General features: G+C 32.4%; 1 protein-coding gene across 1 annotated transcript; it reads right to left on the reverse strand.

Moving 5' to 3' along the window:
* Positions 1–7,995: 7,995 nt before the first annotated feature.
* On the reverse strand, positions 7,996–21,927 carry meng (serine/threonine-protein kinase meng-po). The gene is made up of 7 exons (XM_018549986.1): positions 21,684–21,927; positions 20,442–20,960; positions 19,947–20,360; positions 19,706–19,843; positions 19,375–19,458; positions 16,578–16,651; positions 7,996–9,493 (listed from the first exon to the last, which is right to left on the reverse strand). The coding sequence occupies exons 1-7, from the start codon at positions 21,925–21,927 to the stop codon at positions 8,327–8,329; spliced, it is 2,640 nt and encodes an 879-aa protein (XP_018405488.1). The 3' UTR covers positions 7,996–8,326.
* Between the last annotated feature and the right edge of the window lie 463 nt (positions 21,928–22,390).

Here is a 22,390-nt window from a genome sequence, read left to right on the forward strand (position 1 = left end):
CGAGTATTTAATATTAGATGTAATTCTTAGTCACGTCGAAACTTTACATATGCGTGTTCATGCGAAATTAATCCTTTGACGAGGGTTGATAATCTTGAAGTACCTCACGCATACATGTCTGCTTACGAGCTTAATTCTGTACCGTATAGTTAGCCGTATTGATTGTCTATTTTTAGATACACTGACGGCAACCCTGCCGTCATCAAATATTAACCCTTGGCCCGAAATAGATCCACGCCCCGTCGGCTATACTTATTATTCTGAAAAGAACAGCTGCCATTTATTATTTTGGGGAAAAACGAGAAAAAAGGAAGAAAAAGAAAACTTGCAAGCAATTATGATGACACGGAATTTTTCTTGTTCCATTGTGTATTATTGTAATACAATATATCATGACTGAATTTGTGATCATTTTTTATCCTTAATCTATTTTGCAATTAGTGAAAAGCTAATATTTTGAAAAAATATATATATTATTTGATTATAATTGCGCGCAATTTCTTTATAATTAGTATAACGTGACTATTATATAAAACCTTTTGCCACACGAATAAAATTTTATTCAGTAACTATAATAACAGTTATTATATACATATTATATGTATTTTTTAGACTTACTGAAACAGAATATCTAAGATCGAGATACAGAACGTCTTAAACATGTCATTAAGACATCTTTTAAACATCGTGACTAAACTAAAGAATGTCTTAATAACATCCTAAGATCTTTTATATCTCGATTTTGGATGTGCATTCTGGATATTGTATAATATATCCTTTAATATATCATTCTGGATAACATACATTCTTCAGTATTATCGAATAATTTTAACATTCTTTGATCAATCTGGGATTTTTCCTAAATATAATATTAAAAGGATCATTTATTTCTTTTTTTAATTTTTTGAATTATGTATCTATATACTATTATTGTAACTCTAATTTTCAAATGAAAGTTTTATTAGTCTGCTTGAAAATAATTAAATAATTATTTTATCGTCTATTTTATCCTTAGAAGCTAGTTTTACTTTATTTTAATAATTAATTGTTTGAAAACATTTCCAAAAAGTCTATGATATGAATAATTAGAAATTGAAAATTCTTCTTAATATTTATCTCTGGAATAATTTAATTCATGCATCTATACAAAATTAAATGTATTCTAATATACTTTTACTAACATTGCATCCTTTGATTTACATGTACATATAACAATATTTATAGAAAAGAATAATTTGAAGATTATAAATGAAAATGTCATAAATAGAAAGCATAAATTCGAATTCGAAATATTATCGATCTACATTTTCCAAATGCAACTTTACTGCACTAAAGTTATTAACAAGCGGAAATAGCGTTGATATTCTTACCTATCGGAAATCGTGTATGTGCGCGTCTGTGTTCGATATTCCGAAAATATCCTTCAGAATACGTACTTGTTTGGATTAAATCCTAGCTCTCTCAGATTTGAAATCGCTTCGAGACTAAGAATTGTAATAAAAGACTCATACAACACACCATGTCCTCATTTTGGATATGTATGCTGTCTGGGAAATATGTTTTTATTAGGATCGGTTAATGACGAATTAAGAAAACCAGTTTCTTCTTGCATCCGGGAGGAGGTTTATCTGCAATGTGTATATGTGTCTGTCTAATAGCGAGCAATGTCCTGCCAGTCTTGCATGTTTTAACGCGCAATCGCGCGCATCCTCGCGTCCTCGTCCTTATCATCGCCGCATTTTTATAGGTTGCATCCGCCCCGCGAAAGGCGCTTGAACTCGGTGACGGGGCGAACGACCTTTAATCCTGTCTCTCTCTCGCGAGAGCCCCCCATGTATACATGAACACTTCGTGGAGCGTTTTCTTTGACGTCAGAAGGCAATCATGCAACGTCGTAAAGAGAATATAGAACCCTACAGTCAAAATGCTCCTGGTGGTTCCGTCGTAAATTTGCACACCCACACGATTGGTTAGTTGTCCCGATTCTATGAGAGATAAGTCGAAAAGAATTAATAGAAAAAGACTAATAAAAATCTTGTGGATTAAAGAGAATTATAGGAAATCCATTTCTGTGAGCTTATATAGATTGAATGTCTGCGGAATCAAATATTACTTGGGAAAGTCTTTAACTTATAACTCCTCTATGCATTGTTATCACCTCGATTATTGCTAAGTTCTATACTAAAAAGGAATTAAAAGTAAAACTTTACTTAATTACAAAAATAGAAATATATATAGATAGAAGAATATAAGTGGCAGAGAAGGATTTAATAAGTGGAAAAAAAATCTTCTATTTAAAAATGTAGAATCCGTATTTCCACAGATTAAATTTTTATTGACATCTTTTCAATTCAACTATTTTCAGAAAATATCGAAACTTTGTACATATTCCAGAATAGATTTATATTAACTATTTCTCACTTTTCCTACAAAAAAATCTATTTATTTTTAGGATTATACATCGACAACGTTCGAAATTTAGATTTCTGTCTTCATAAACGTATTTGTTAGATGGAAAATGATTAAGATGTAGTGTCGCTGCAACGAGTGCACCGATCACTACGTGCACCGATACATGTGGAACGTTGTCCGTACGATGATATATAAATAGGTTGGACGGAATGAAAATAGACATCGGGGCGTTGGACCGGAGGATCGATGATGATACTCGTCCCCGGTGGCGGCTTGCCCGGCTTTATTTTTCGTCAAGTAACTGCATTACGCGACTTGGTCGAGACAGCACGTCTGCATGAGAAGGCGCCTAACATCAACTTGCATTATCTTTCAATGTATATTTACAGCTTCTGTACGACATCATAAACTTTAACTTTTTCGATTCTGACATTTAAAACATTGGATATATATAACTTTTTTATGTTTTTATTTTTAGCGCGTAAACGTATAATTTTACATCTGTTCGCTATCATTTTCTCTACAAATATATTCTGATGTATACGATTTTTAATTTATTTCCTGAAATTTTTATTTATACAAATAAGAGAGAAAAAAGAGATAACATTTGATAATTTTATAATCGCTCTTCCGGTTGGTTATTACACAACAATTTTGTTCTATGGTGTAATAAAAGAAAAGATAGATTTATTATTTTGAATAGTTATAAATATTATATTTATTTTTTATAATAAATGTAAATTTGCTTATTATTGAATACTTTTTTTAATTTAACTTTCAGTGGTCACTAGGGTCCAATGAATCTCAGGGTAGTTTCAGGTTAAAATATTTCTAAGTATGACTTTTTTCATTTATGAAATTTTTTAAGTACTTTAAATTCAAAAATTAGCAAGTTCAATAATGGGATCACAATTCTGGATGTTTAAACAATGTCCTGAAATTTTTTCAATTTGCTACAGCTTCATGTTTTGTTATACATGTAGCAACGAATTTTATTTTGTCCGTTGGATCCCGTGTGACCATTTTGAAATTTTTAGGATGTGTGTGACCACCGAAGATTAAATATTATATATAATTTTTTTTATTGAAATAGATGTAAATTTAAAAAATGAGAGTTTATTTTAATTTATCGTCCTAGTTTTAATATATCAAACTTTTTTTTAAATTAACAATTTTATCAATTTTACTCAGCTATTTAATTTGATATTAATAATTATAATAAAAGTAATGAGAAATGGTAAGCAAATATCAAATTGTTGTTGAATAATTTTATTATTTTTCCAAAGCTCGTAAATGTTACATGTGTATTTATTGACTTTTGAGTTGAACCAATCGATTAAATCTCTCATCTTGTGTTATGTGACGATGCGTTTAAACATACCTGCACACTGTATATGTACTTGATGTCCACTTTGCGGAGATAGCGTCCTGTCAAGTATCCAGTCGGTTCGGCGCTTGTCAAAACAAGCCGCTGAGAATACTCGCCACGTGGATGGAAATAGCGGCACGCCGGTCTAAAATACGTGCGCATCGGAAGGAAGATGATGGAACGCGGGTGCATGTCAAGACATTCGTTTGATGCATGCACGCCAGTGGCGTAACTAATGGCCTCGAACACCCGGTGTTGCCAGCGAAATTAAAAACTGGAGAAAAGAGAGAAGAAAAGGAAGAGAAAAAAGTAGAGTCTGAAAAGGGGAAAGAAAGAAAACAGGGATGTAAGAAACTGAAAAAAAAGAAAAGAAAAACAAAGAGAAAGGAGCACGGGAAAGACAGGGAAAGGAAAAAGGAGTAAAAAGAATATTACATATTTAAGCGTCGTCTGCACGGAGTATGAAGTAAGAGTAAAAAATTGACTAATTTTTTTTTATATAGTTGAATGTGAGAAAAATACTCGACTGTGATTGGTCAATCTTGCTTCTTATTTTGTGTATTGTAGACGATGCATTAAACATTATTAACAAGATGATTTTATAATAGCAAATTATTAAAAAAGTATTCATTCAACATTTTTTTCTCAGTCTTTTATATTAAATTATTATAATTGTCTTGATTGACACCGCAATAATGAGCTTATTATATGTGTACGATATTAAATTGTATACATTCTTATAAATTTGGATTGCAAATATATATTGGAATACATAATATGTATAATGAAGAAACGCGAAAGTGGGCCGAGGATATGTCACAGCTTGTGGGTCGGTCAGTAATGATTAAATAAGTAAAGGTCTTAAAATATTCTTTGGAGTGTTACGTACTCATGTGTCAACGAATATCAGGACACTTCGCATCGCGGACGATGAATTTATCTTGGCACTCTTGGGATTGAGTAAATGACATCTAGGTGCTCCCATCAAACGTCACGAAAACAGCAAACGTGCAGATGTATTTGATGAGAAATTGGATGTAGTATCAATTAAAGAAAAGACAATGTGCAAAGACAATATTGAGGTAAAATCAGTGTCATAGAAAAGAGAGAATTATAAAATTAAAAAATGTAATATATTCAAAAATTTTAAAAATGTAATTTATTAAATAAATGAAGAGAATATATTACGAAGAAAATAGTATTTCAAAAATATTTTATAAACTTTAATTAATTGGTTAGCATTAAATTGTTTTAAAAGAACTAAAGGTTCAATTTTTAATTATTATCTGATGTTTTCATTTTCTCAATGTATTCTCAGAATTACCAATTTATTATTTATTTTAAATACATTACTTTTGCGTATTATATTAATAAGTTTTACAATTTTAAATGAATGAAAAAGTTTTATAATTTTAATTTAAAAAAATAATGAAATATAATATGTTATATACTTGAAGATATCATTAAATATTATCAAAATTATGTTGTTCAAGAACAAAGGTATATGTTTCTCTTCTCTACATTAAAGGAAGTTTCGAGTGTTCTCGAGACTCGCAGAATAATTAGACTGCCTCTTGCAAGGTTCACCTTTGCCTCGGCCGTTCACGTGCACTTCCAAAGAAAAAAAGTAATAATTTCGCATTCGCGTGCTCTTACCCTGACATCAAGGTCGAGCTGGTTCGAATTTCTACATAATTAAAGTTGACTAATGACCTTACTAATGGTGCGCATGCTTAATTTCTCAATGTGCAAATATCGAATGACGTGATATTCCCTGCTTGATATTGTGTGCAATATATTATTGATAATTTTCATGTATGATTTAGAAATTTGTACATCTGTCGATCTTTCTGTCAATTATTACATAACGAGGCTACAAGAGCCTTAAAAAGTAAAAAGTATAAGATACGATGTACATAACAATTGTTACATCGCGCATCTATTCGCCTCGATAGGGTGATTCCGGGGAACGAGAGGCAGAGTGATTCGCTTTCAGTTAGCCCGGGTATCCAGGGTTCGTTGTCATAGCGACACCCGAGCCATGGCTAACCACCCCATTCTACACTATAGTCGGATGTAGACCGTGTAGGTTGAAAAATCTGAACGACGCGCCCTAATTAATCCGCCGATGCACAATTCAATTTGCACTCTCGCTAAAAGTTACACAAGACATAATCTAGATAATGGATTTATATATAGGCAAGGTAGATAATTACTTTGATGTCAAGCTTCTCGAATGAAATCAAGCTCAACAAATATGGTAAGAATCTTAATCTGGTAAACAAATTTAAACAGAGTTAATGTAAATGCTATTATAATAAAAATTCATTATTTTAATTGTGAAGCATAAGTAAAATACATACTATATATCATACATATATGATTATACATATTAAAATAAGAGTCGTGGGAAAATTAATAACACTTTTTATATCAATTTTATGCAATTTCAAGATTTATTTCAATATATACAAAACATTGCTTCGTATTAATGGAGACTATGCACGCCGGTTTCCTCGCAAAAGTTCCTCCTCATTTATCTTATCACTCAGTCAATTCGGACAATACGGAGGACTAGTAGTGAGATAATAACGATTGTCCGAATATTATAGAGTAGCAACGTCATAATGTTCGCACGTATATACTTCCACATTCAATGTATAAATATATAGAAACACGCATTCGCATGGATTCCGATAGTTAACGCGTTCTTTACGCTGATCTTTACGAGTACACAATTCATCCGGATAATGATCCACTTGCGAGATATTCTAGAGAGAGATCGTGCACGAGTCTCACACGTTGCGATTTATTTAGTGGTGATTTTATGTCTGCGGAAAATTACGTGCGTCGAAAGCGAATAAAAATAAACTGGCGCCTCTTTTTCCTCAATACATTACTTAGGAGCTTTTAGAGTTCAGTCTTATAATTTTATGTTCGCGTAATTCGGATAATATTCATAAAATGTAAATCAGTTTCATCGATTTATCATACGATCGTACGTGAGGATAGAAATCGATATCATTATGTATAATGTAATTAACGTAATAAAATTATAATTGGAAGTATTATATTAATTTCTGATATGAATTAACGTGTAGATTAAAATACCCAATCGCAAAAAGCAAATGATTAATTTGGCCGATTCGTCGCGAAACGCCCGTTTCACATATTGTTATTCTCAGGCGTTTTAATGCAAGATCGTTAGCGAAAGATTATTACAATTGTTGGAATCGCAACGTGCATGCAATATTACGCTATACTTACATCACCGTTACGAAATGGCGTAACTAATTGTACAAACGGAACCTCTATACGTTACACCATAAATTGCTACAAGAATATATGTGTACTATATTTGCCTACGTATATACGTACACACGCATATTTACATATACATGTCTAGCACGAATGCGAATATATATATACCTGGCTATGTAAATGTATCTACATTTGTGTGATTTACATCTTGTTGATACTTCCGATAACAATCCATCTCGCGTTATGATCCCTATTCGCATCTTCCGGTTACGATAGATTCTTAAACTTCTTCGGCATTATTTTCTCGATACAAATTATTTATTGAATTTATATTGTGATAAAAAATTTTAAAAGATAGTGATATAGATTTCTCAATTTACATAGTAATTAAAATCTTCCTCCATTTACCGAATATTTGGAATAAGAATAGATTGTTTCCCGAAAATGTTTTCACGAACTACGCTAAGTTTGGAGTTATGATCTCCAATTCTAGGAATCCCTGGATTATACAGTCTTCTTGTTTCCTTATTTCTTGCCTAACAATCGAAATTACACCACTAACAATAATAAGTAATATCAAACAGAAAGGGATTTCAGATTTGAACGATGTACAAAATAATAATTTTAAATAACTGTCTGACCTTGCGCTTCATTGCGCATAAGGCATTACTAAGACCATTGGTTTACCAGAACAACTGATTAATGCGAAAATCATATGTACCGGTATTATTGTCTCTATAGTTAGTACATCAAGCTAATTATCAGAGTTTACCACCGTTCATATATTTCCTCTTTCTCTCTCTCTTTCTTTTCTATTTATATATTTATATATCACATTTATACTTAATTGCTAGAGCATGTTACGATCAAGAGACATATTTCATTTCTGTTTCAAATTTCCAAATCAACATAAAATTCTAAATATCTTTTGTATATTAACTTTTGTTGTATTAATTGCGATTACACCGTTTTTAACACCAATCTATACAAATATCATTGTCCCTCGAATTTATCCGCAATCTTACTAATTAAAGAAGTTCGGTAATTGGTCCGCTTGTGACTAGCTTTTCGACACTTTGGAAACATCGCTGAAACAGGGTCATGTTCCACTTCCTTTGCGGGGCACTCGAATGAGTTCCGGAAAGTGTCTCTCGGCTAGGTAGCTCTAGCTGATTATTTGGCACATCTGTACGAGGTCGGCATGTAGAAGCTGCCCTTTCGGAACTTACTCCGTTCCTCTTGAGTGACCCGAAGGCATGGCTCGCTGCAAGTTCTCACTATCTCTCACATGTTCTCCGTGCTGAAGCTGCTGATCAGACCGGGCTCCGTGTCTATGTTAGAGTCACATTGCATTACCCATTCCCATATCCTCTTAGTGACGACTTTCTGGTCTACCGTAGTCTCCAGGCCGTAACTGTTAAGTAGTTTTCTTAATTTGTTCTTGTTCTCATCCACGTTGTGTCGATCGTCCAAGATAGTATCTAGATAGAGTAGGCTATCGCCTCGCCTGGCAAGGCTCTCGCTAACATCGACTGACGTCGATGTCGCACTGTGGCTGATCTTACTGATACACCACGAATCCTTGAGGTACTTGTTGATCTCGGTCACGTGAGGCCTTTTCTCCGGCTTATGTTCAAATGCTCGCCTGAAGTATCGGAGTAGCCTAGGAGTGAAACGGCGGAAAGTCGGTGGGATTTTGGTGGTACGTCGCTTCAACCATCTTTGGAAGGCTGAGTAATCCGGGTCTTGGATCGGATCGGCGCTCTGCCATGGCGGGTTACCGGTCAGGCAAACAAAGAGGACAATGCCAAACTGCCAGCAGTCTGAGCTCCTCTTGCAAGCATACCTTTCATTCTTGATGATTTCGTGAATCTCGGGAGGTTGGAACGGCACCCAGGTACAACGGATCTTATTCACAAGGATGCCTTCGCGCTTTGTGCAGCCGAAATCGCATAACTTCACTTTGCTCATGTCCTGCGCGAACACTAGCACGTTCTCCAGCTTGATGTCACGATGGGCCAGTTGTTTCGAATGGATAAAATCGAGGGCCGAGGCAAGTTGACCAGCGATTTTTTTGCAGGCATCCTCGTTGAGCCCGCCGGCTTTCACATTGCCAGCGAGATCGCCGTAGGGCGCGTATTCCTGCGCGAAGACGAAACATTTCTCCGCCTTAAAGGCAACTGCGTATGAGCAGAGTATATTAGGATGTGGACTTAAGTGATACGAATAATGGAATTCTCGGAAGAAGTCCTTCTCCGACGTGAGTTCTTGATGAACTGCTTTTAGGACCACTCTTGTCTGAGTGGTTCTGTGCGTTGCCAATAGAACTTTCGCGAAACTACCTTCGCCTAGAGTCTTCTCCACATTGTACTCCTTTGATAAGTCCAATTCCTCGAGAGGCACCTCTTGGATTCTGTGGATGCCTGATTCCTTCTTTTCGTGCAGCTTCATCTGGAACAAAAAAAAATACAAGCTTTAAACAAATTGAACTTTCTACTTTTGGATACAGAAAAATAATACAAATTTGTATAACAAGCGATATTTATATGGATCTTTAAAAAAAAAAAATTGAATATAATAATACGATTAAATTAAAGAGAATTATTTTATTTTATTTTTAATCAGTTATCTTTTTTTAAGACACTTAATATTATCGTATTATCATTTTAATTTATTTCATTCTATTTTTTAATTATTGTAACAAAGACTGACTTTTTAATTCTTGCTATTTTTGTTTCATAGGTGCGTAACGTATTTGTCCTTGCCATTTTCATTTTGTATAGACCGCCTCTTCGTCGAGACCGGAAATTAGAATTTCATCTGTCCACATTGAAGGACTTCAACATTGATTTTATACTCGGATAACTCTGTGTTAAAGGAATATTATCTTTGTCTCGTAAGGACAATGGATCTCATATACGACGCCTACAATCGTCAACGGGACAAACGTACGATCGTATTGAGAAACGTTCCCACGCTTCCTTCTGTAAAAAGATAATATTCACACTTCTTCTCCTATCGTGCAACGCGCGTTCTAGTTCATAAATAGCAACGCGTAGATCAATCGCGGTTCTATGATATATCGAGAACACGTGCGATATTGTGGGTCGCGCGAGGTAGAAGCCGTCTGGGAAAAAGATTGTCCCTCGATGACGTAACCATTCTTTAAATGAAAATGTACATCTTTTTCCATGAAATCTTTTTGAAAAAGAAAAGAAAAATTTACTTAAGAGATCTGTATTTTTACTGATTACATTTAAATAAAGAACGCACATATATATAATATAATAAAGCTTTAGTTTTTAAATAAAAAGTAAAATTACTTTACATATTTAATTATTATTCTAATTTGAGAGTTAATATCTAGAACTGTATGTTACTTTGTTTGAAATTTATAAGAAAAGCTGATGTACGATTTAAATTTTGACATGGAAAATTCAATTATAAATGAATTCAAAGAATTTGCAGATAAAAGTAAGTATTGAAAATTTATGTAGTTATGTTATATAACATGTATGATGAAAATCGTGTATTTTCGGTAAAATGCACAAACTAGATTTTATCGGAATCCATTTATCGTTATTGCATAACAGTAACATTAAGCAGACATTGATCCATCTAACGATACTCCTTGTGGTTTTGCGTGCCGTTTCTCTTCCGGCCGCGTGATTTCGCACGTGCGTCATTAAACACCGCGCTGCATCTGCTATCTCATGCAAATAGAAACGTGTTCATTTTCACTTGATTTTATGATCACGCTTCTTGAGAATCGATAATTTTGTTAATAGAGTGCGCGGCATGAAGAGTTTTTGGAACATTGCCACTGGAAATAGCAATCCTCGTTCTCTTCGCGCGCCATCATCGTGGTACTTTTTCCTTGCCGTTTTATCGTTGATAAGAGCTGCACTCTCGCGGTGCAGCGGAAAGCCTGAGAGTCAGGCCGGAGGGTGGCCGGGTGAACCCAGGACATTTAGACCCTCGCTAGATCAATAGTGAGGACCGTTTACGCTTTGGTCGACGACGCGTGAGTCTGGTCGACGCCGAATCCCAAAACTTGCCAAGCTTGCACGCGATGTTTGTTTTCGCGACACAGTGTCATGTATTCGTTGATTTGTCGTCCAATTTAATCGCAATTGTAACGAGAAATAAGAAAACCGAGTTAAATGTGTCATAAAAGAGACCGTGAATGGTAAAAGATAGATATACATATATAGATGGCAGATCGATAGTTTTCTTTATTTTGGGCGAATCGAGGATAATTTGAAATGTTATATATTTAGTTTACATTTAAAATGTAATTTAAATGAATTGAAAGCCAGATAGACAGAGATAGAAGGTACGATAAATTGTTAATCGTTATTTTACGTCACTCACATATATAATCAGTTGAATTTCTTAAAAATACAAAAATTAATATTTGTGAACTTTCAGTTATTTGCATTTATATTATTTATTACTTAAGTTTGTTTTATAATATATTGTTATTTAGTCTAATACGAAACGATTCGTATAAAAGTATATATATTCCAGATTTTTGGATATCTAAAAAAAAAAGATTTAACGGCTAATGAGCTAGAGATGGTTCCACGTTCTTAGTAATTTTAAAAGGTCATTTTTCATGAAACTACAACACACAAATCATTAAGAGACATTTAAATCGCACAAAAACAAACATCGTTCATTTAACGAGGAACATTTATCTACTTTGAATCGTTCCATAAATTTCTGGAGATCCGAGACACAGCTTAAATGTCATCATGTGACGAAACGAATGCAGTATGACGCGACAGACTTGTGGGTGGCATGGTCATGTATATTTTAATAACGCGATGCATCATAACGAGTATGGGACGTTTCATATTGAGAATCTTTTCATTTCAATTATAATATTAACGAGATGTACAATATTACGTGTCCTTGCCTAGTGTATTTGTTGTACGATCATCGTAAAAACGTCGCTCATATTTGAATTCACTGTTTGCAATGTAATGACTTCAATTTGACAAACTCGAGTTAACAATGTCCCGTTTTTCTATTTTCTGTTCATTGTTTTGTGTCACGGTTATTTTTTCACATAACCACCGGTTCGGACCGGTTAATTCTGACAAGCCTCACAGGCACAGATATATTTAGCATTTATGTTTACTGGGCACTCTATTTTAATACACGCGAGTTAGTAGCGTTATACTTTGGTGTGCGTGCGTGCGTCTGTGCATATACTGTGTTTAATGAGGCAATTTAGTCGATATATATATAGAAATCGACAACTTATACGAGCCACAAGTGTCACGGAAATCGTCTATGTTAAGCTCTTATTTATAAGTATATATGTATAGTGTGCTATAGTCGATAATAATAATACTTTTTAAGGTTTCTTATGGTTCGTTAAAATAATTTATTACAATTTTTTGCATTTCTTATTTTTTTGTAATACATTTTAACAAAAATGCATATAAAAATTTGTAAACATCATCAAACATAGCATGATTTTAAAAGCATAATTTTTATAATGAATTTTTAACTCTCAGCAAACATGTTTTTTAGACTGTCATCATATAAAAAACGAATTTCAATATTCATGAATTTTTTAAATTGAGACCAAGATTTCGTTGCAAAATTCAACAAAATATTTGCTGAGAATTAAAATATCGGCACTAGAAAATTTGTGCAGGGTCGTATACATTAAAGTTACGCAGCTACAATGATTGCGAAGTGATAACACAGCATGGATACGTACCACGGCGATAAAATTCGTATGACAATTGATAGAAACGTCACTTCACTCTGGTACACTGTGTTCAATGTATATCGATAAGGACGCGTCAAATCACTTCGGTTCGACTAAATTCCGATTAACTTGTTACATCTTCATATCGCGATAAGTCCTGACACGCGCGTGTATCAGCTGCTCACAAGTATCACAAACGTCGAATCAAGTCAATACGAGTAATAGAAGTTGTGTCAGCAGTATCCTCCGACAATTTCGCTTTTGGAGCAGGTGTCACTTGAGAGACGGAAATAGAGACTCCAATAGCGAGGTATCGATACGACGACCGCTTGGTTACATTTTCCGTGGTGCGCGTATCTCAAACGTCTGGAGCGTCGTGACGCTCCGCGTCGCTTTTATAGACCCGGCCGGGAGGCGCGCAGACGTGGATTGTAAAAGGGTGCGGGATACACGACGACGTCGGTTGTAGGACGAACGTAACGCCGCATCGCGCGGTGGCTTTTTTTAACAAGCACATTATGCGAATCGACGAGTCGCGTTGTTACGCTGAGACGGACACTTCGATAAATAGAGGAAGTCACCTGGGATGGGATACACCGCAGAATTTTTCCACGTGTCGTCATTGATCGATTATATGTGCTATCCTTAGAATAAGTTGCCATATTCATGTATAGATAAAAAAGATCTAATTTTAGTTCTGTACGTCGATCAAATGTTTAGACTTCAGACAAAAAAGGTTTTATTTGTATACTCTGTATATGTTGATCAAATTATCGATTCATGTTAATTGCAGAAAGATAGTAGTAAATATTAATCGTATTATGCACACAAGTATATTGGATTTATTAAAAATTTAATTTGTATTAAATTTGACGCTCTCTCTCTCTCTCTCTCTCTCTCTCTCTCTCTCTCTCATGCTTCCATTAATTTTCTATAACCGAATATATTGCTCATACATGTTCGATAATAGCGCATTCTTGAGATTTAGGAGCAAGGACTCAATAACTATTCACGAATAATAAGAATTCTTGCGTGAGATATGGTAAGTGGAACCTTATAGATACATACATAGAAATTAGATATGACCAGCTATAATATTTTTTTCTTACTGATTTATAGGGAGAGAATAATATCCATCTTTTATCCTTTTAAATTGCTCTTTATTGTCTGCCTGGCTGTGAATTTTACAAGCATAAAGCCATTTTGGTACCAGTTGAATTTGCAAAGTATATTTTTGTACCTGCACGAATGGATTATTGACACGAATCGACTTAAAGTGAATTTATTGACTTTCCGCCGCTCGTTTAATATTCCCAGCTTCCATGAATATAAAGCCAAATAAAAGAGGTATTGCATCACGTGACTATGATCGACTTCTGCATTTTCAATGATTTATAATTTATTATTATAATTATAACCCCTTGTATGCATTTATCGCATTGTAATTTTAAAAAGTTTAAATTGTTTGTATTTGTAATTGAAAATGATCTAAATGCGAACGATTGTGTGAAATGCCCCGGATTTGTTACAAATTTCATACCTGCCTCTTGCGGATATGTTTCAATCGATATTAGTTGTTTTAAATTCACCACGTTGTTAAATAATACAGATTACGCATTCGTCGCGAATCCGAATTTACACCTGAAAGTATTTTTAAAATGTATGTCAAGTATACCAAGAGAGTCCATAGAGATGTTCGAGACTATACAGCCGGATATTAAAGATATAAATAGGAGAAACGGTCGCGCAATGGAAATAAAAAATTATAAGTACAAATTATTGTGTAATCGCAGCGAATCATTGGCTCACGTCCCCTAATTCATAAATTACGCGAAAGATTTTGACGTCGGTAAATTTCGAGAAACGGAACTTAGGATGCATGGAAATATATTGGCGTCATCGAACTTGTACACTACGTGTACATACATGTATCTAATAATAAGTACAGATCCTGTGAGACAGCAAACAGAATAATAGAGTTAATTTATAGACATGGAAATCCCGAGATATCACTGAGTTTTATTAGCAACAAAAAAAGTAAGCCTGTAAATGTGTGACGTAATCGGATAGATTTTGCTTCGCGGTAATGTCTTCTTTAACTATAATTAGATTTTCGCGGATGCTATTGTCTATTTTGTGAAGTGACTGGCTAATCGTGCAATACTAGTCTCGTGCGCTTGCCAAGCAGCCACTGAACTTTAAGAACGTTTATCACTCGTGGGAGACTTCTTCCACGATCATATACTTTCGCGAGTACACATCTTGTCATCTAATGATACTTAGAAATTTGCAGGAAAAGGTATTGAAAATAATTCACATTTAGCTTTATACATTTTACTGAATCCAGCTTAAGCTGTTCCCGGGAAAAGTCTATTTTCTTATATGTCGACGTTGAGTAAACAACGGTACACGAGACAGTATCATTAAGACGGATGTAGCGCGAGGAGTTCTTCGAATGCTGAATATTGACTGGAAAGCGAATCAGGACGGAGCTTGAAAAAAGTATAAAAAACGAGAGGAAAGGAAAGGAAAGAAGAAAAGTATATAAGGGCAGAGTTGTGTCGAAGAGAATTTACCTCCGATATGAGTCTGTGAATGTAGTCCACCTACGCGAAGACAAATATACAGATAGATACACATATCGATGTCGCCCACATGTGAATCCGCGAGATGAGAGCAATTTAGATTGTCGCATGCACGTATACAATAATGACGCAATTTATGAGTAAAAAGCGCAAGAAGAAGAACAAGAGAGCTCTCGCGGAGTGCCACTGGCGACCGAATTGAGAGTAGGTATATAATTATCGAGTCAATGGTTTCGCGGAACTCTGACGAAACGTCTATATTGGAAAACTAAAGATTTTCATCGCAAACTGACGTATTTAGATTTTGAGTTCTTCTTTATCCCTTTAACATTCTGCTTATATTCTCTGGTTTTATCTTCTAGCTGAATTTGACATCAATTTTTCTTAAAATCTAATTTTGACGGAATATTATAATTTATAATATATAAATTGATATGCTAAAAGATTAAGGGATCATCTATTCTGCCCTTTAAAAATACATAATTTTCACAAGAGCTAACTTGGTCAAAAATAATTATAATGAAAGATGATTGAAAAAACATTTTAAAGCCTGAAGTCTCTATTTGTCAAACTGATACTTTAGATAATGATTTGATTTTTCCCGGTGTTACACGGATACAATGGAGAGAGATTCATTAAATCCTAAAATTTTTTATAAACTTGGCAAAGTTAATGACGTGAAAATTAAAAATTGCACACAAATATAATTTACAATTTTTGAAAGAGTAAATCTTTATTTTTAATTTATGCGCTTGTTGATTGTTGTGCAATTTTTTCACTGAGTTAACATTATGTAGAAAACGAATGAAATTGAGCTCGGTATTTATTAAAAAAACAAATAAAAAAGTCTATGTTGTCTCTGTAAGATACATTTATTATGTATATACATCGCTTTAGTATCTTTTTAAATCATCCCATTATGATCATCTTCGAAATAATCATAAATTGATAAATAATCAAAATTGAAAATTGCCTACTTCAAAAGCGGAATAGTTGATCTTAATTTTCTGGAGCAGAGTAGTTTAGTATATTTAATTCAATATATTTAATAAAGAGCTTCAATGTAAACAGTTTTCTGCTTTGTAAAGTATATTATGACTCTGACGCTGGATTTTCGGATTACTTTCTTTGTACCATTGCAACTGCAGATTTTAAGAGATTTTATAACAAGAAGATTCTAAGAGATTTCTCAGTTTCCGCTAACTCAAAGAGTTGATTTAACTTTGGCTTGGTTTAATGGGTGTCTAAGAATGCTTTTATTTTTGCCGTTGTTTCCACGGACATTAATCATTGCAGCTGTAATAAACCAAAATATATACATGACACATACCGCGTCACTATTGAGAAAAAAACGCAATTCTACGAAAATATTGCACTCTGATATCAAGCTTTTCTCTTTCTTGTATCTTTCATTTTCCTTGTTGCTTTTCTTACTTTATTTATCTTTTCTATTTATATTTATCGACAAGTTTAATTGTAACTTCAACAATTATAGTTAGATTGGTGCTTTTTATTAGGTTATTTTGTAATCCACTTTTCGAGGAAATAGAACATTACGATTAAACATTACGGCAAGAAAAAATTAATACATATAGAAAAAATAAAAAGTTTTATTCTTACCAGCAAAGATATAAATAATAGAAAAATATACTTTATTTATTTCTGTAATTTATTTTATAATTTCGATTATTAGAGCTTTGCTTCCATATGATGTACATAGTATTTTTGTCTTATAATATATCAGTAGCAGCGCTGATAATCTTGATTCGTTTATAAGAGGATTCTCTTTTGTTCTATATGGTTGAGATAAACTCGTACAGGACTCAGTATACTTCCTTAATTGCGCAGTAGCTGTTTCACATTTGCGGGAACGACAAACGGCGCCAGAGATTATCGTCCGAGGGAAAGAAGCAAACATACGGTTCATGTTGCTTACTTACCTTAACACCGCATGTGCGTCAAACCGTCTATTTTTAGACTTCTCTGTTTTCAGTTAGAAGTTAAGAAAAAACACGGCAGCGCATGAAGCAGGTGCCGAAACGCTGCGAATAGTAGCAACACGGGTAAAGAGGCGACGATGACTAATTTAAGAATCGCGTTGCATGCATTATTTTAATGCATTTGATCAAAAAGAAAAACACCCCACATGCGTTCATTGCTCCCATTCAAGGGTCATTTGTGAATCGTTTATATACCATAGGAGTACCCGCATATTTGTGTTCGTGCTTTATGTGCTAATAATGCTCTGATAAATTTGAAAGCGTTTATCTTAAAAAAATTATCGATAAAACCGAAAGCTTTCCAGTTATGAGTAATTAGAAATAAAGGTAAATAAAAGCGAGAGGTTTGAAGGCTGTTAATAGAATTCAATATATATTGGATCAATACATGCATGTACAAATCTTTCCATAGAATTGGCAGTATATTAGATCACATGTTTAAAATGAAATAGTATATTAAAAATAGAAATGTAATTTGTTTAGTATATTATATTTATAACTTGTGTCATGAAATAAAAAACGTAAAATGGGATTTCATTTTGTCAGCATTTGGCGATGTGTGTGTGATATGATTTGACTGATTAACGTGATCAAAATGACTTCGTGAAATATTTAACGAAATATTTATATCCATGAGAGTCGCAGGTTGAAAATCAAATATTTCAATAAAGAATCGTTTTAAGATTGTGCTTTCTTTCTCCTTTATTGATTTTTACACAAAATTCTTTAAATAAAACTCATAAAATTACAATTACAAATAATTACATTACATATAATTTATTTTAAGCATTATATAATTAATTATTCTCAATTAAACGCGCCGATATATCTAATTGTTATTTTAAATATTATTTTTTTATTTGATCGTATCGTTAAAAACCTTGCAAAAAATAACATTTTCTAAACTCAAGCAGTTTGAATGACGGAAGGTACGCAATTATGATAGGCTATTACATAATAAATAACAAAAAAATAAAATATACGTACATAAATAAACAAATTTCTTAGTCATAATAATAATAATAAAATATAGTACTTTGACTTTTATTAAAATAAAATTTTGATTTTGACTTGTGTAATTTCTTCTAATATTTCAATATTCTTTATGTTAAGTATTAATAAAATGTTAGAGGAACCCGTACATGAAATTGAAATTATATACTATAACATTGTTCTAATTTGCTTTAACACATAACTAATCTTCTATTTCGCTTGTAGTTTCAGTTTCACTGTAGCTTTTGCTACTCCTACTAGAACTAGAAGAGTCACTGGAGTATTCGCTTGTATAGTAACATGAACAAATATCACTGCACGAACAGGACGAGTAGGAATATGACGAATCGGAGGTATATGATGAATCCGTTGACAAGGACGAACATGATGGCTCTTCATTCAAACTATGATCAAAATCCAATGACTCACTGCTTTCTGAAAGAAAGAAAAAAAAACAAAAGATTTAGTTTCGGGAAATATCATATTTGGGATATGAGTGCGTGACTCTCGCGTGTAAATTTTCAGTAGAATTTATTAAACTGTCCAACATGACAAGTGAATTTTGTCTTAAGTGTGACGACAGAGATTAATTGCCTCGCGTGCATAACATTTAATGTCGTGACAAAATTCAACGAATTTCTTGTAAACATAAAAAATTCTTTGAAATAACATATATTTAAGGTTTTACCTAAATCGTTTTTAATGCATTCCATTTTTCTCTTCACGACCGTTATATGTCGGCTAAGACCCTCGATAGCTTTTGCTGCTTTTAGACTCTTTTCACGTTGTCTCTTTTTCTCGTAATCTTCTTTTGTTTTCGAAGAACATTGACTATCAGAACAACTTGCAGCATTTTCTGGAAAGTAATTATTATATTTGATGTAAATTTATTAAAAATAACTTTTGTCAATAGATTGTGTGTGTATGTATATAAAGATATTGTATGTGTTATTTGGATATTCCTCTTACTTTCGCATTGACATTTTATGTTTTCCGTGTTATTTATGTGCGATTTAAGAGGTGTACATAACTGAGTGCTTTTTTGCAGCTTGTTCTCGGAATTTTCTTTCTTCAAACTCTTCTTTTTCAATTGGTTAGGCTTGTTTTTATCTGGAAAGTATGCAATTATTAAAACAAGTAGCAAATTCAAGATTTAACTTGTTACAAAAATCTATATTATGATTTTAATATTCCTTAGATTTAGGATTTAGCATTCTCCTCTATATTATTGATTTCTGCTACTTCACATTTACTCTCCACTTTGCTAAGAAATGTTGCGGAAGTTAAGAAAAATTTAATTATTATCGAAGCAGTTGAGAAAAAGAGATATGTATTTTAACATCTCTTTTATACTTACATTTTGCTTTTTTGTTCTCTGCTTTATTTTTTGACGAAGTGTGATTCACTTTATTGCATACCAAATTATTTTCCAAATTTACATTTACTTCTTTTTCATTTACATTCGTTTTTTCTTCTTCAAGCATATTTACGCTACCTGGAAAATATTAAATAATATATTTTTTTAACACACGCAAGAATAATTATTTGGAATATATTATATGTAAAAGTTGTGAAACATATAATCAATTTTTATTTACTTTTAGTTTGCTCTTCCCTGTTCTTCGATTTTTTCCGCATTTTTTTGTGCTGAACACCTTTCTGTGATTTATTTTCTGAACTTCTCGTTTTTGATATTTTATTTTCTGCCGTTGATTTTTCCTTTTTCATCGTCTTTTTTCGTATTTTAGATGTTTCTTTTTTAGAGATGCTGGTTTCTTTTTTAGAAGTGCTGGTTTGCAGATCTTTTTCGGCGATATTTATTGGGTCCTGTGTGATTCCTTCTTTAATTTTTTTACTTAAATTGACATTCTTCTTGGCGATAACTTTTGAAGTTTTTTTAGTTTCTTTTTTTGCATTAGTATTATGTGGGAGTTTCTGCGGAATTATTTTTTCCAAATGATTTTCCAAATTTATATTTGTTTTTTCCCCTTCTTTAAGAACATTTGTATTACCTAAAAAATAATGCATTTTTATTAACAAGAATAATCCAAGTATATAAAAATTGTGAAAAATATAATCAATGTTTTAATTACTTTTATCTTGCTCTTCCGTATTTTCTGATCCTTTTTGTATTTTTTTGTGCTGAACATTTTTCTTTGATTTAGTTTCTGAATTTCTCGTATTTTGTTTTTTATTTTCTACCATTGATTCTTTCTTTTCCTCCATCCTTTTTATTATTTTAGGAGATATTTTTTTAGGAGTGCTTGTTTGTAGACATCTTTCAGTGACATTTGTTATATCTTGAAAGATCTCTTTTTTAATTATTGTTTTATTTGAATTAATAATCTTCTTGGTGTTGGCTTCTGAAACATTTTGGATTTCTTCTTCTATATCATCAATATTATGTGAGAGTTCTTGCGGAATCATTTCTATATCGGAAACCTCGAACTGACTTTGCTTCTTTAAAGTTTTATTCTTACGTAGTGTAACATTTGTTTCAACGATGTTGCTAATAGTACTTGATGAAGTTCCAGGTAAATCCATTGATAAATCCTTTATCGAAGACTTCGTTGAAGCTTTTTTTGTAGATCTTGGAGTTTTTTTCGTAGAATCTATTCATTAATTTTATTAACATTGTTTTGTTTTTTACTTATTTTAATTAAATGTAACTTTTGATTATATTATAATACTATAATGGAGAATATTATAAAAGAGCCAATTTTTATCCAAAAAGTTTTGTCTAAGAATTAAGTAAAAGAAATATTGCTTTTTGTAGATTCTGATCTAATGAATACGACAAAATTATAAAAAATTTATGGCGTTTGGGGATATCCCCTTGAATATTGAGCAAAAACATGCAATTATTGAAATTTGAACAAAACTCTATGTTTATGCTCAATTTTTGAATTGTTCTCCAAATGCTATGAACTTTTTAATAATTTTCCATCCATACTCGGAAGATTTTATAATTTATTAAAAAATTAGCAAAATTCTTTTTTAACATTCTGCTTTGTCATTATTGCAGATGTAATATAGATTTTCATAATATTTAGTAATCATTGAAAGTAATTAAAATTATTTATTATGGATAGAAAATACAAAAAGTAATTCTTAATGATAAAAGTAAATAAAATGTGTAAAGATGTCTTTAAGGAATTTTTTATAATTATTTTTATTTTATATTACAAAAATATTATAAATACGTATAATTAGTTATACTATATCAGATTAGAAAACCATTTATTTTAAATGAATAAAACATTATTTTTACAGTGAAATTAAACAAATTTTTTAAAATAATAATGAGTTTTAATGAAATCTTATTTTTTTTATACCTTTAATCGTCTTTAATAGTCCCTCTTTAGCTTCAACACTTTTCTCTTGTGTAACCGCTTTGACAAAATCATTTAGTACATTTTGAATACAACCAGCCTCGCTTTCTTCAAATTCTTTAATATTTTCCCAAGGTTTGGATTGTAAAACATGGTCAACATCAAGTGAACCATCTCCACCGATGAATGACAATGCAGATCTTTTTCGCATGTCTTTATTGTTATGACTTTTCGTATTACGACTCATATTTGGCAATATTATGCTGTTAAGAAATATTATAAGCGTCAAAATTATATACTTATATTACAATATAATTCAAAAGTAACACGTAACTGCGAGAGGGTAACCACTATCTAAAATATTGTCCTACAGATTACATGATTTTATTTAATTTTATATAATTTTATTTGATGACAAATAATTTTTCCTCACTATATATGCGGTCATTTGGTAAAATAAACGATTTTATCTAATATTACACAATTATTTCTTGTAATTGTCGGATTATATATCGAAATTTTATATAAATTTTATAATGATTTCAGGGACTTCGCCCCACGATTACATTAATTGATTACCTCGCGTAACTGTTTTTATATAATTATAATTCTGATATATTACTATCTTATAGGTAAAGAATTTAAAATAAAATCGTAAGTATACTAATTTGCATCTTTATGATATTAACAGAAGTGAAAATCACATATAA

The sequence above is a fragment of the Cyphomyrmex costatus genome, unplaced genomic scaffold, assembly GCF_001594065.2.
Source record: "Cyphomyrmex costatus isolate MS0001 unplaced genomic scaffold, Ccosl1.0 scaffold919, whole genome shotgun sequence".
Lineage (NCBI taxonomy): Eukaryota > Metazoa > Arthropoda > Insecta > Hymenoptera > Formicidae > Cyphomyrmex > Cyphomyrmex costatus.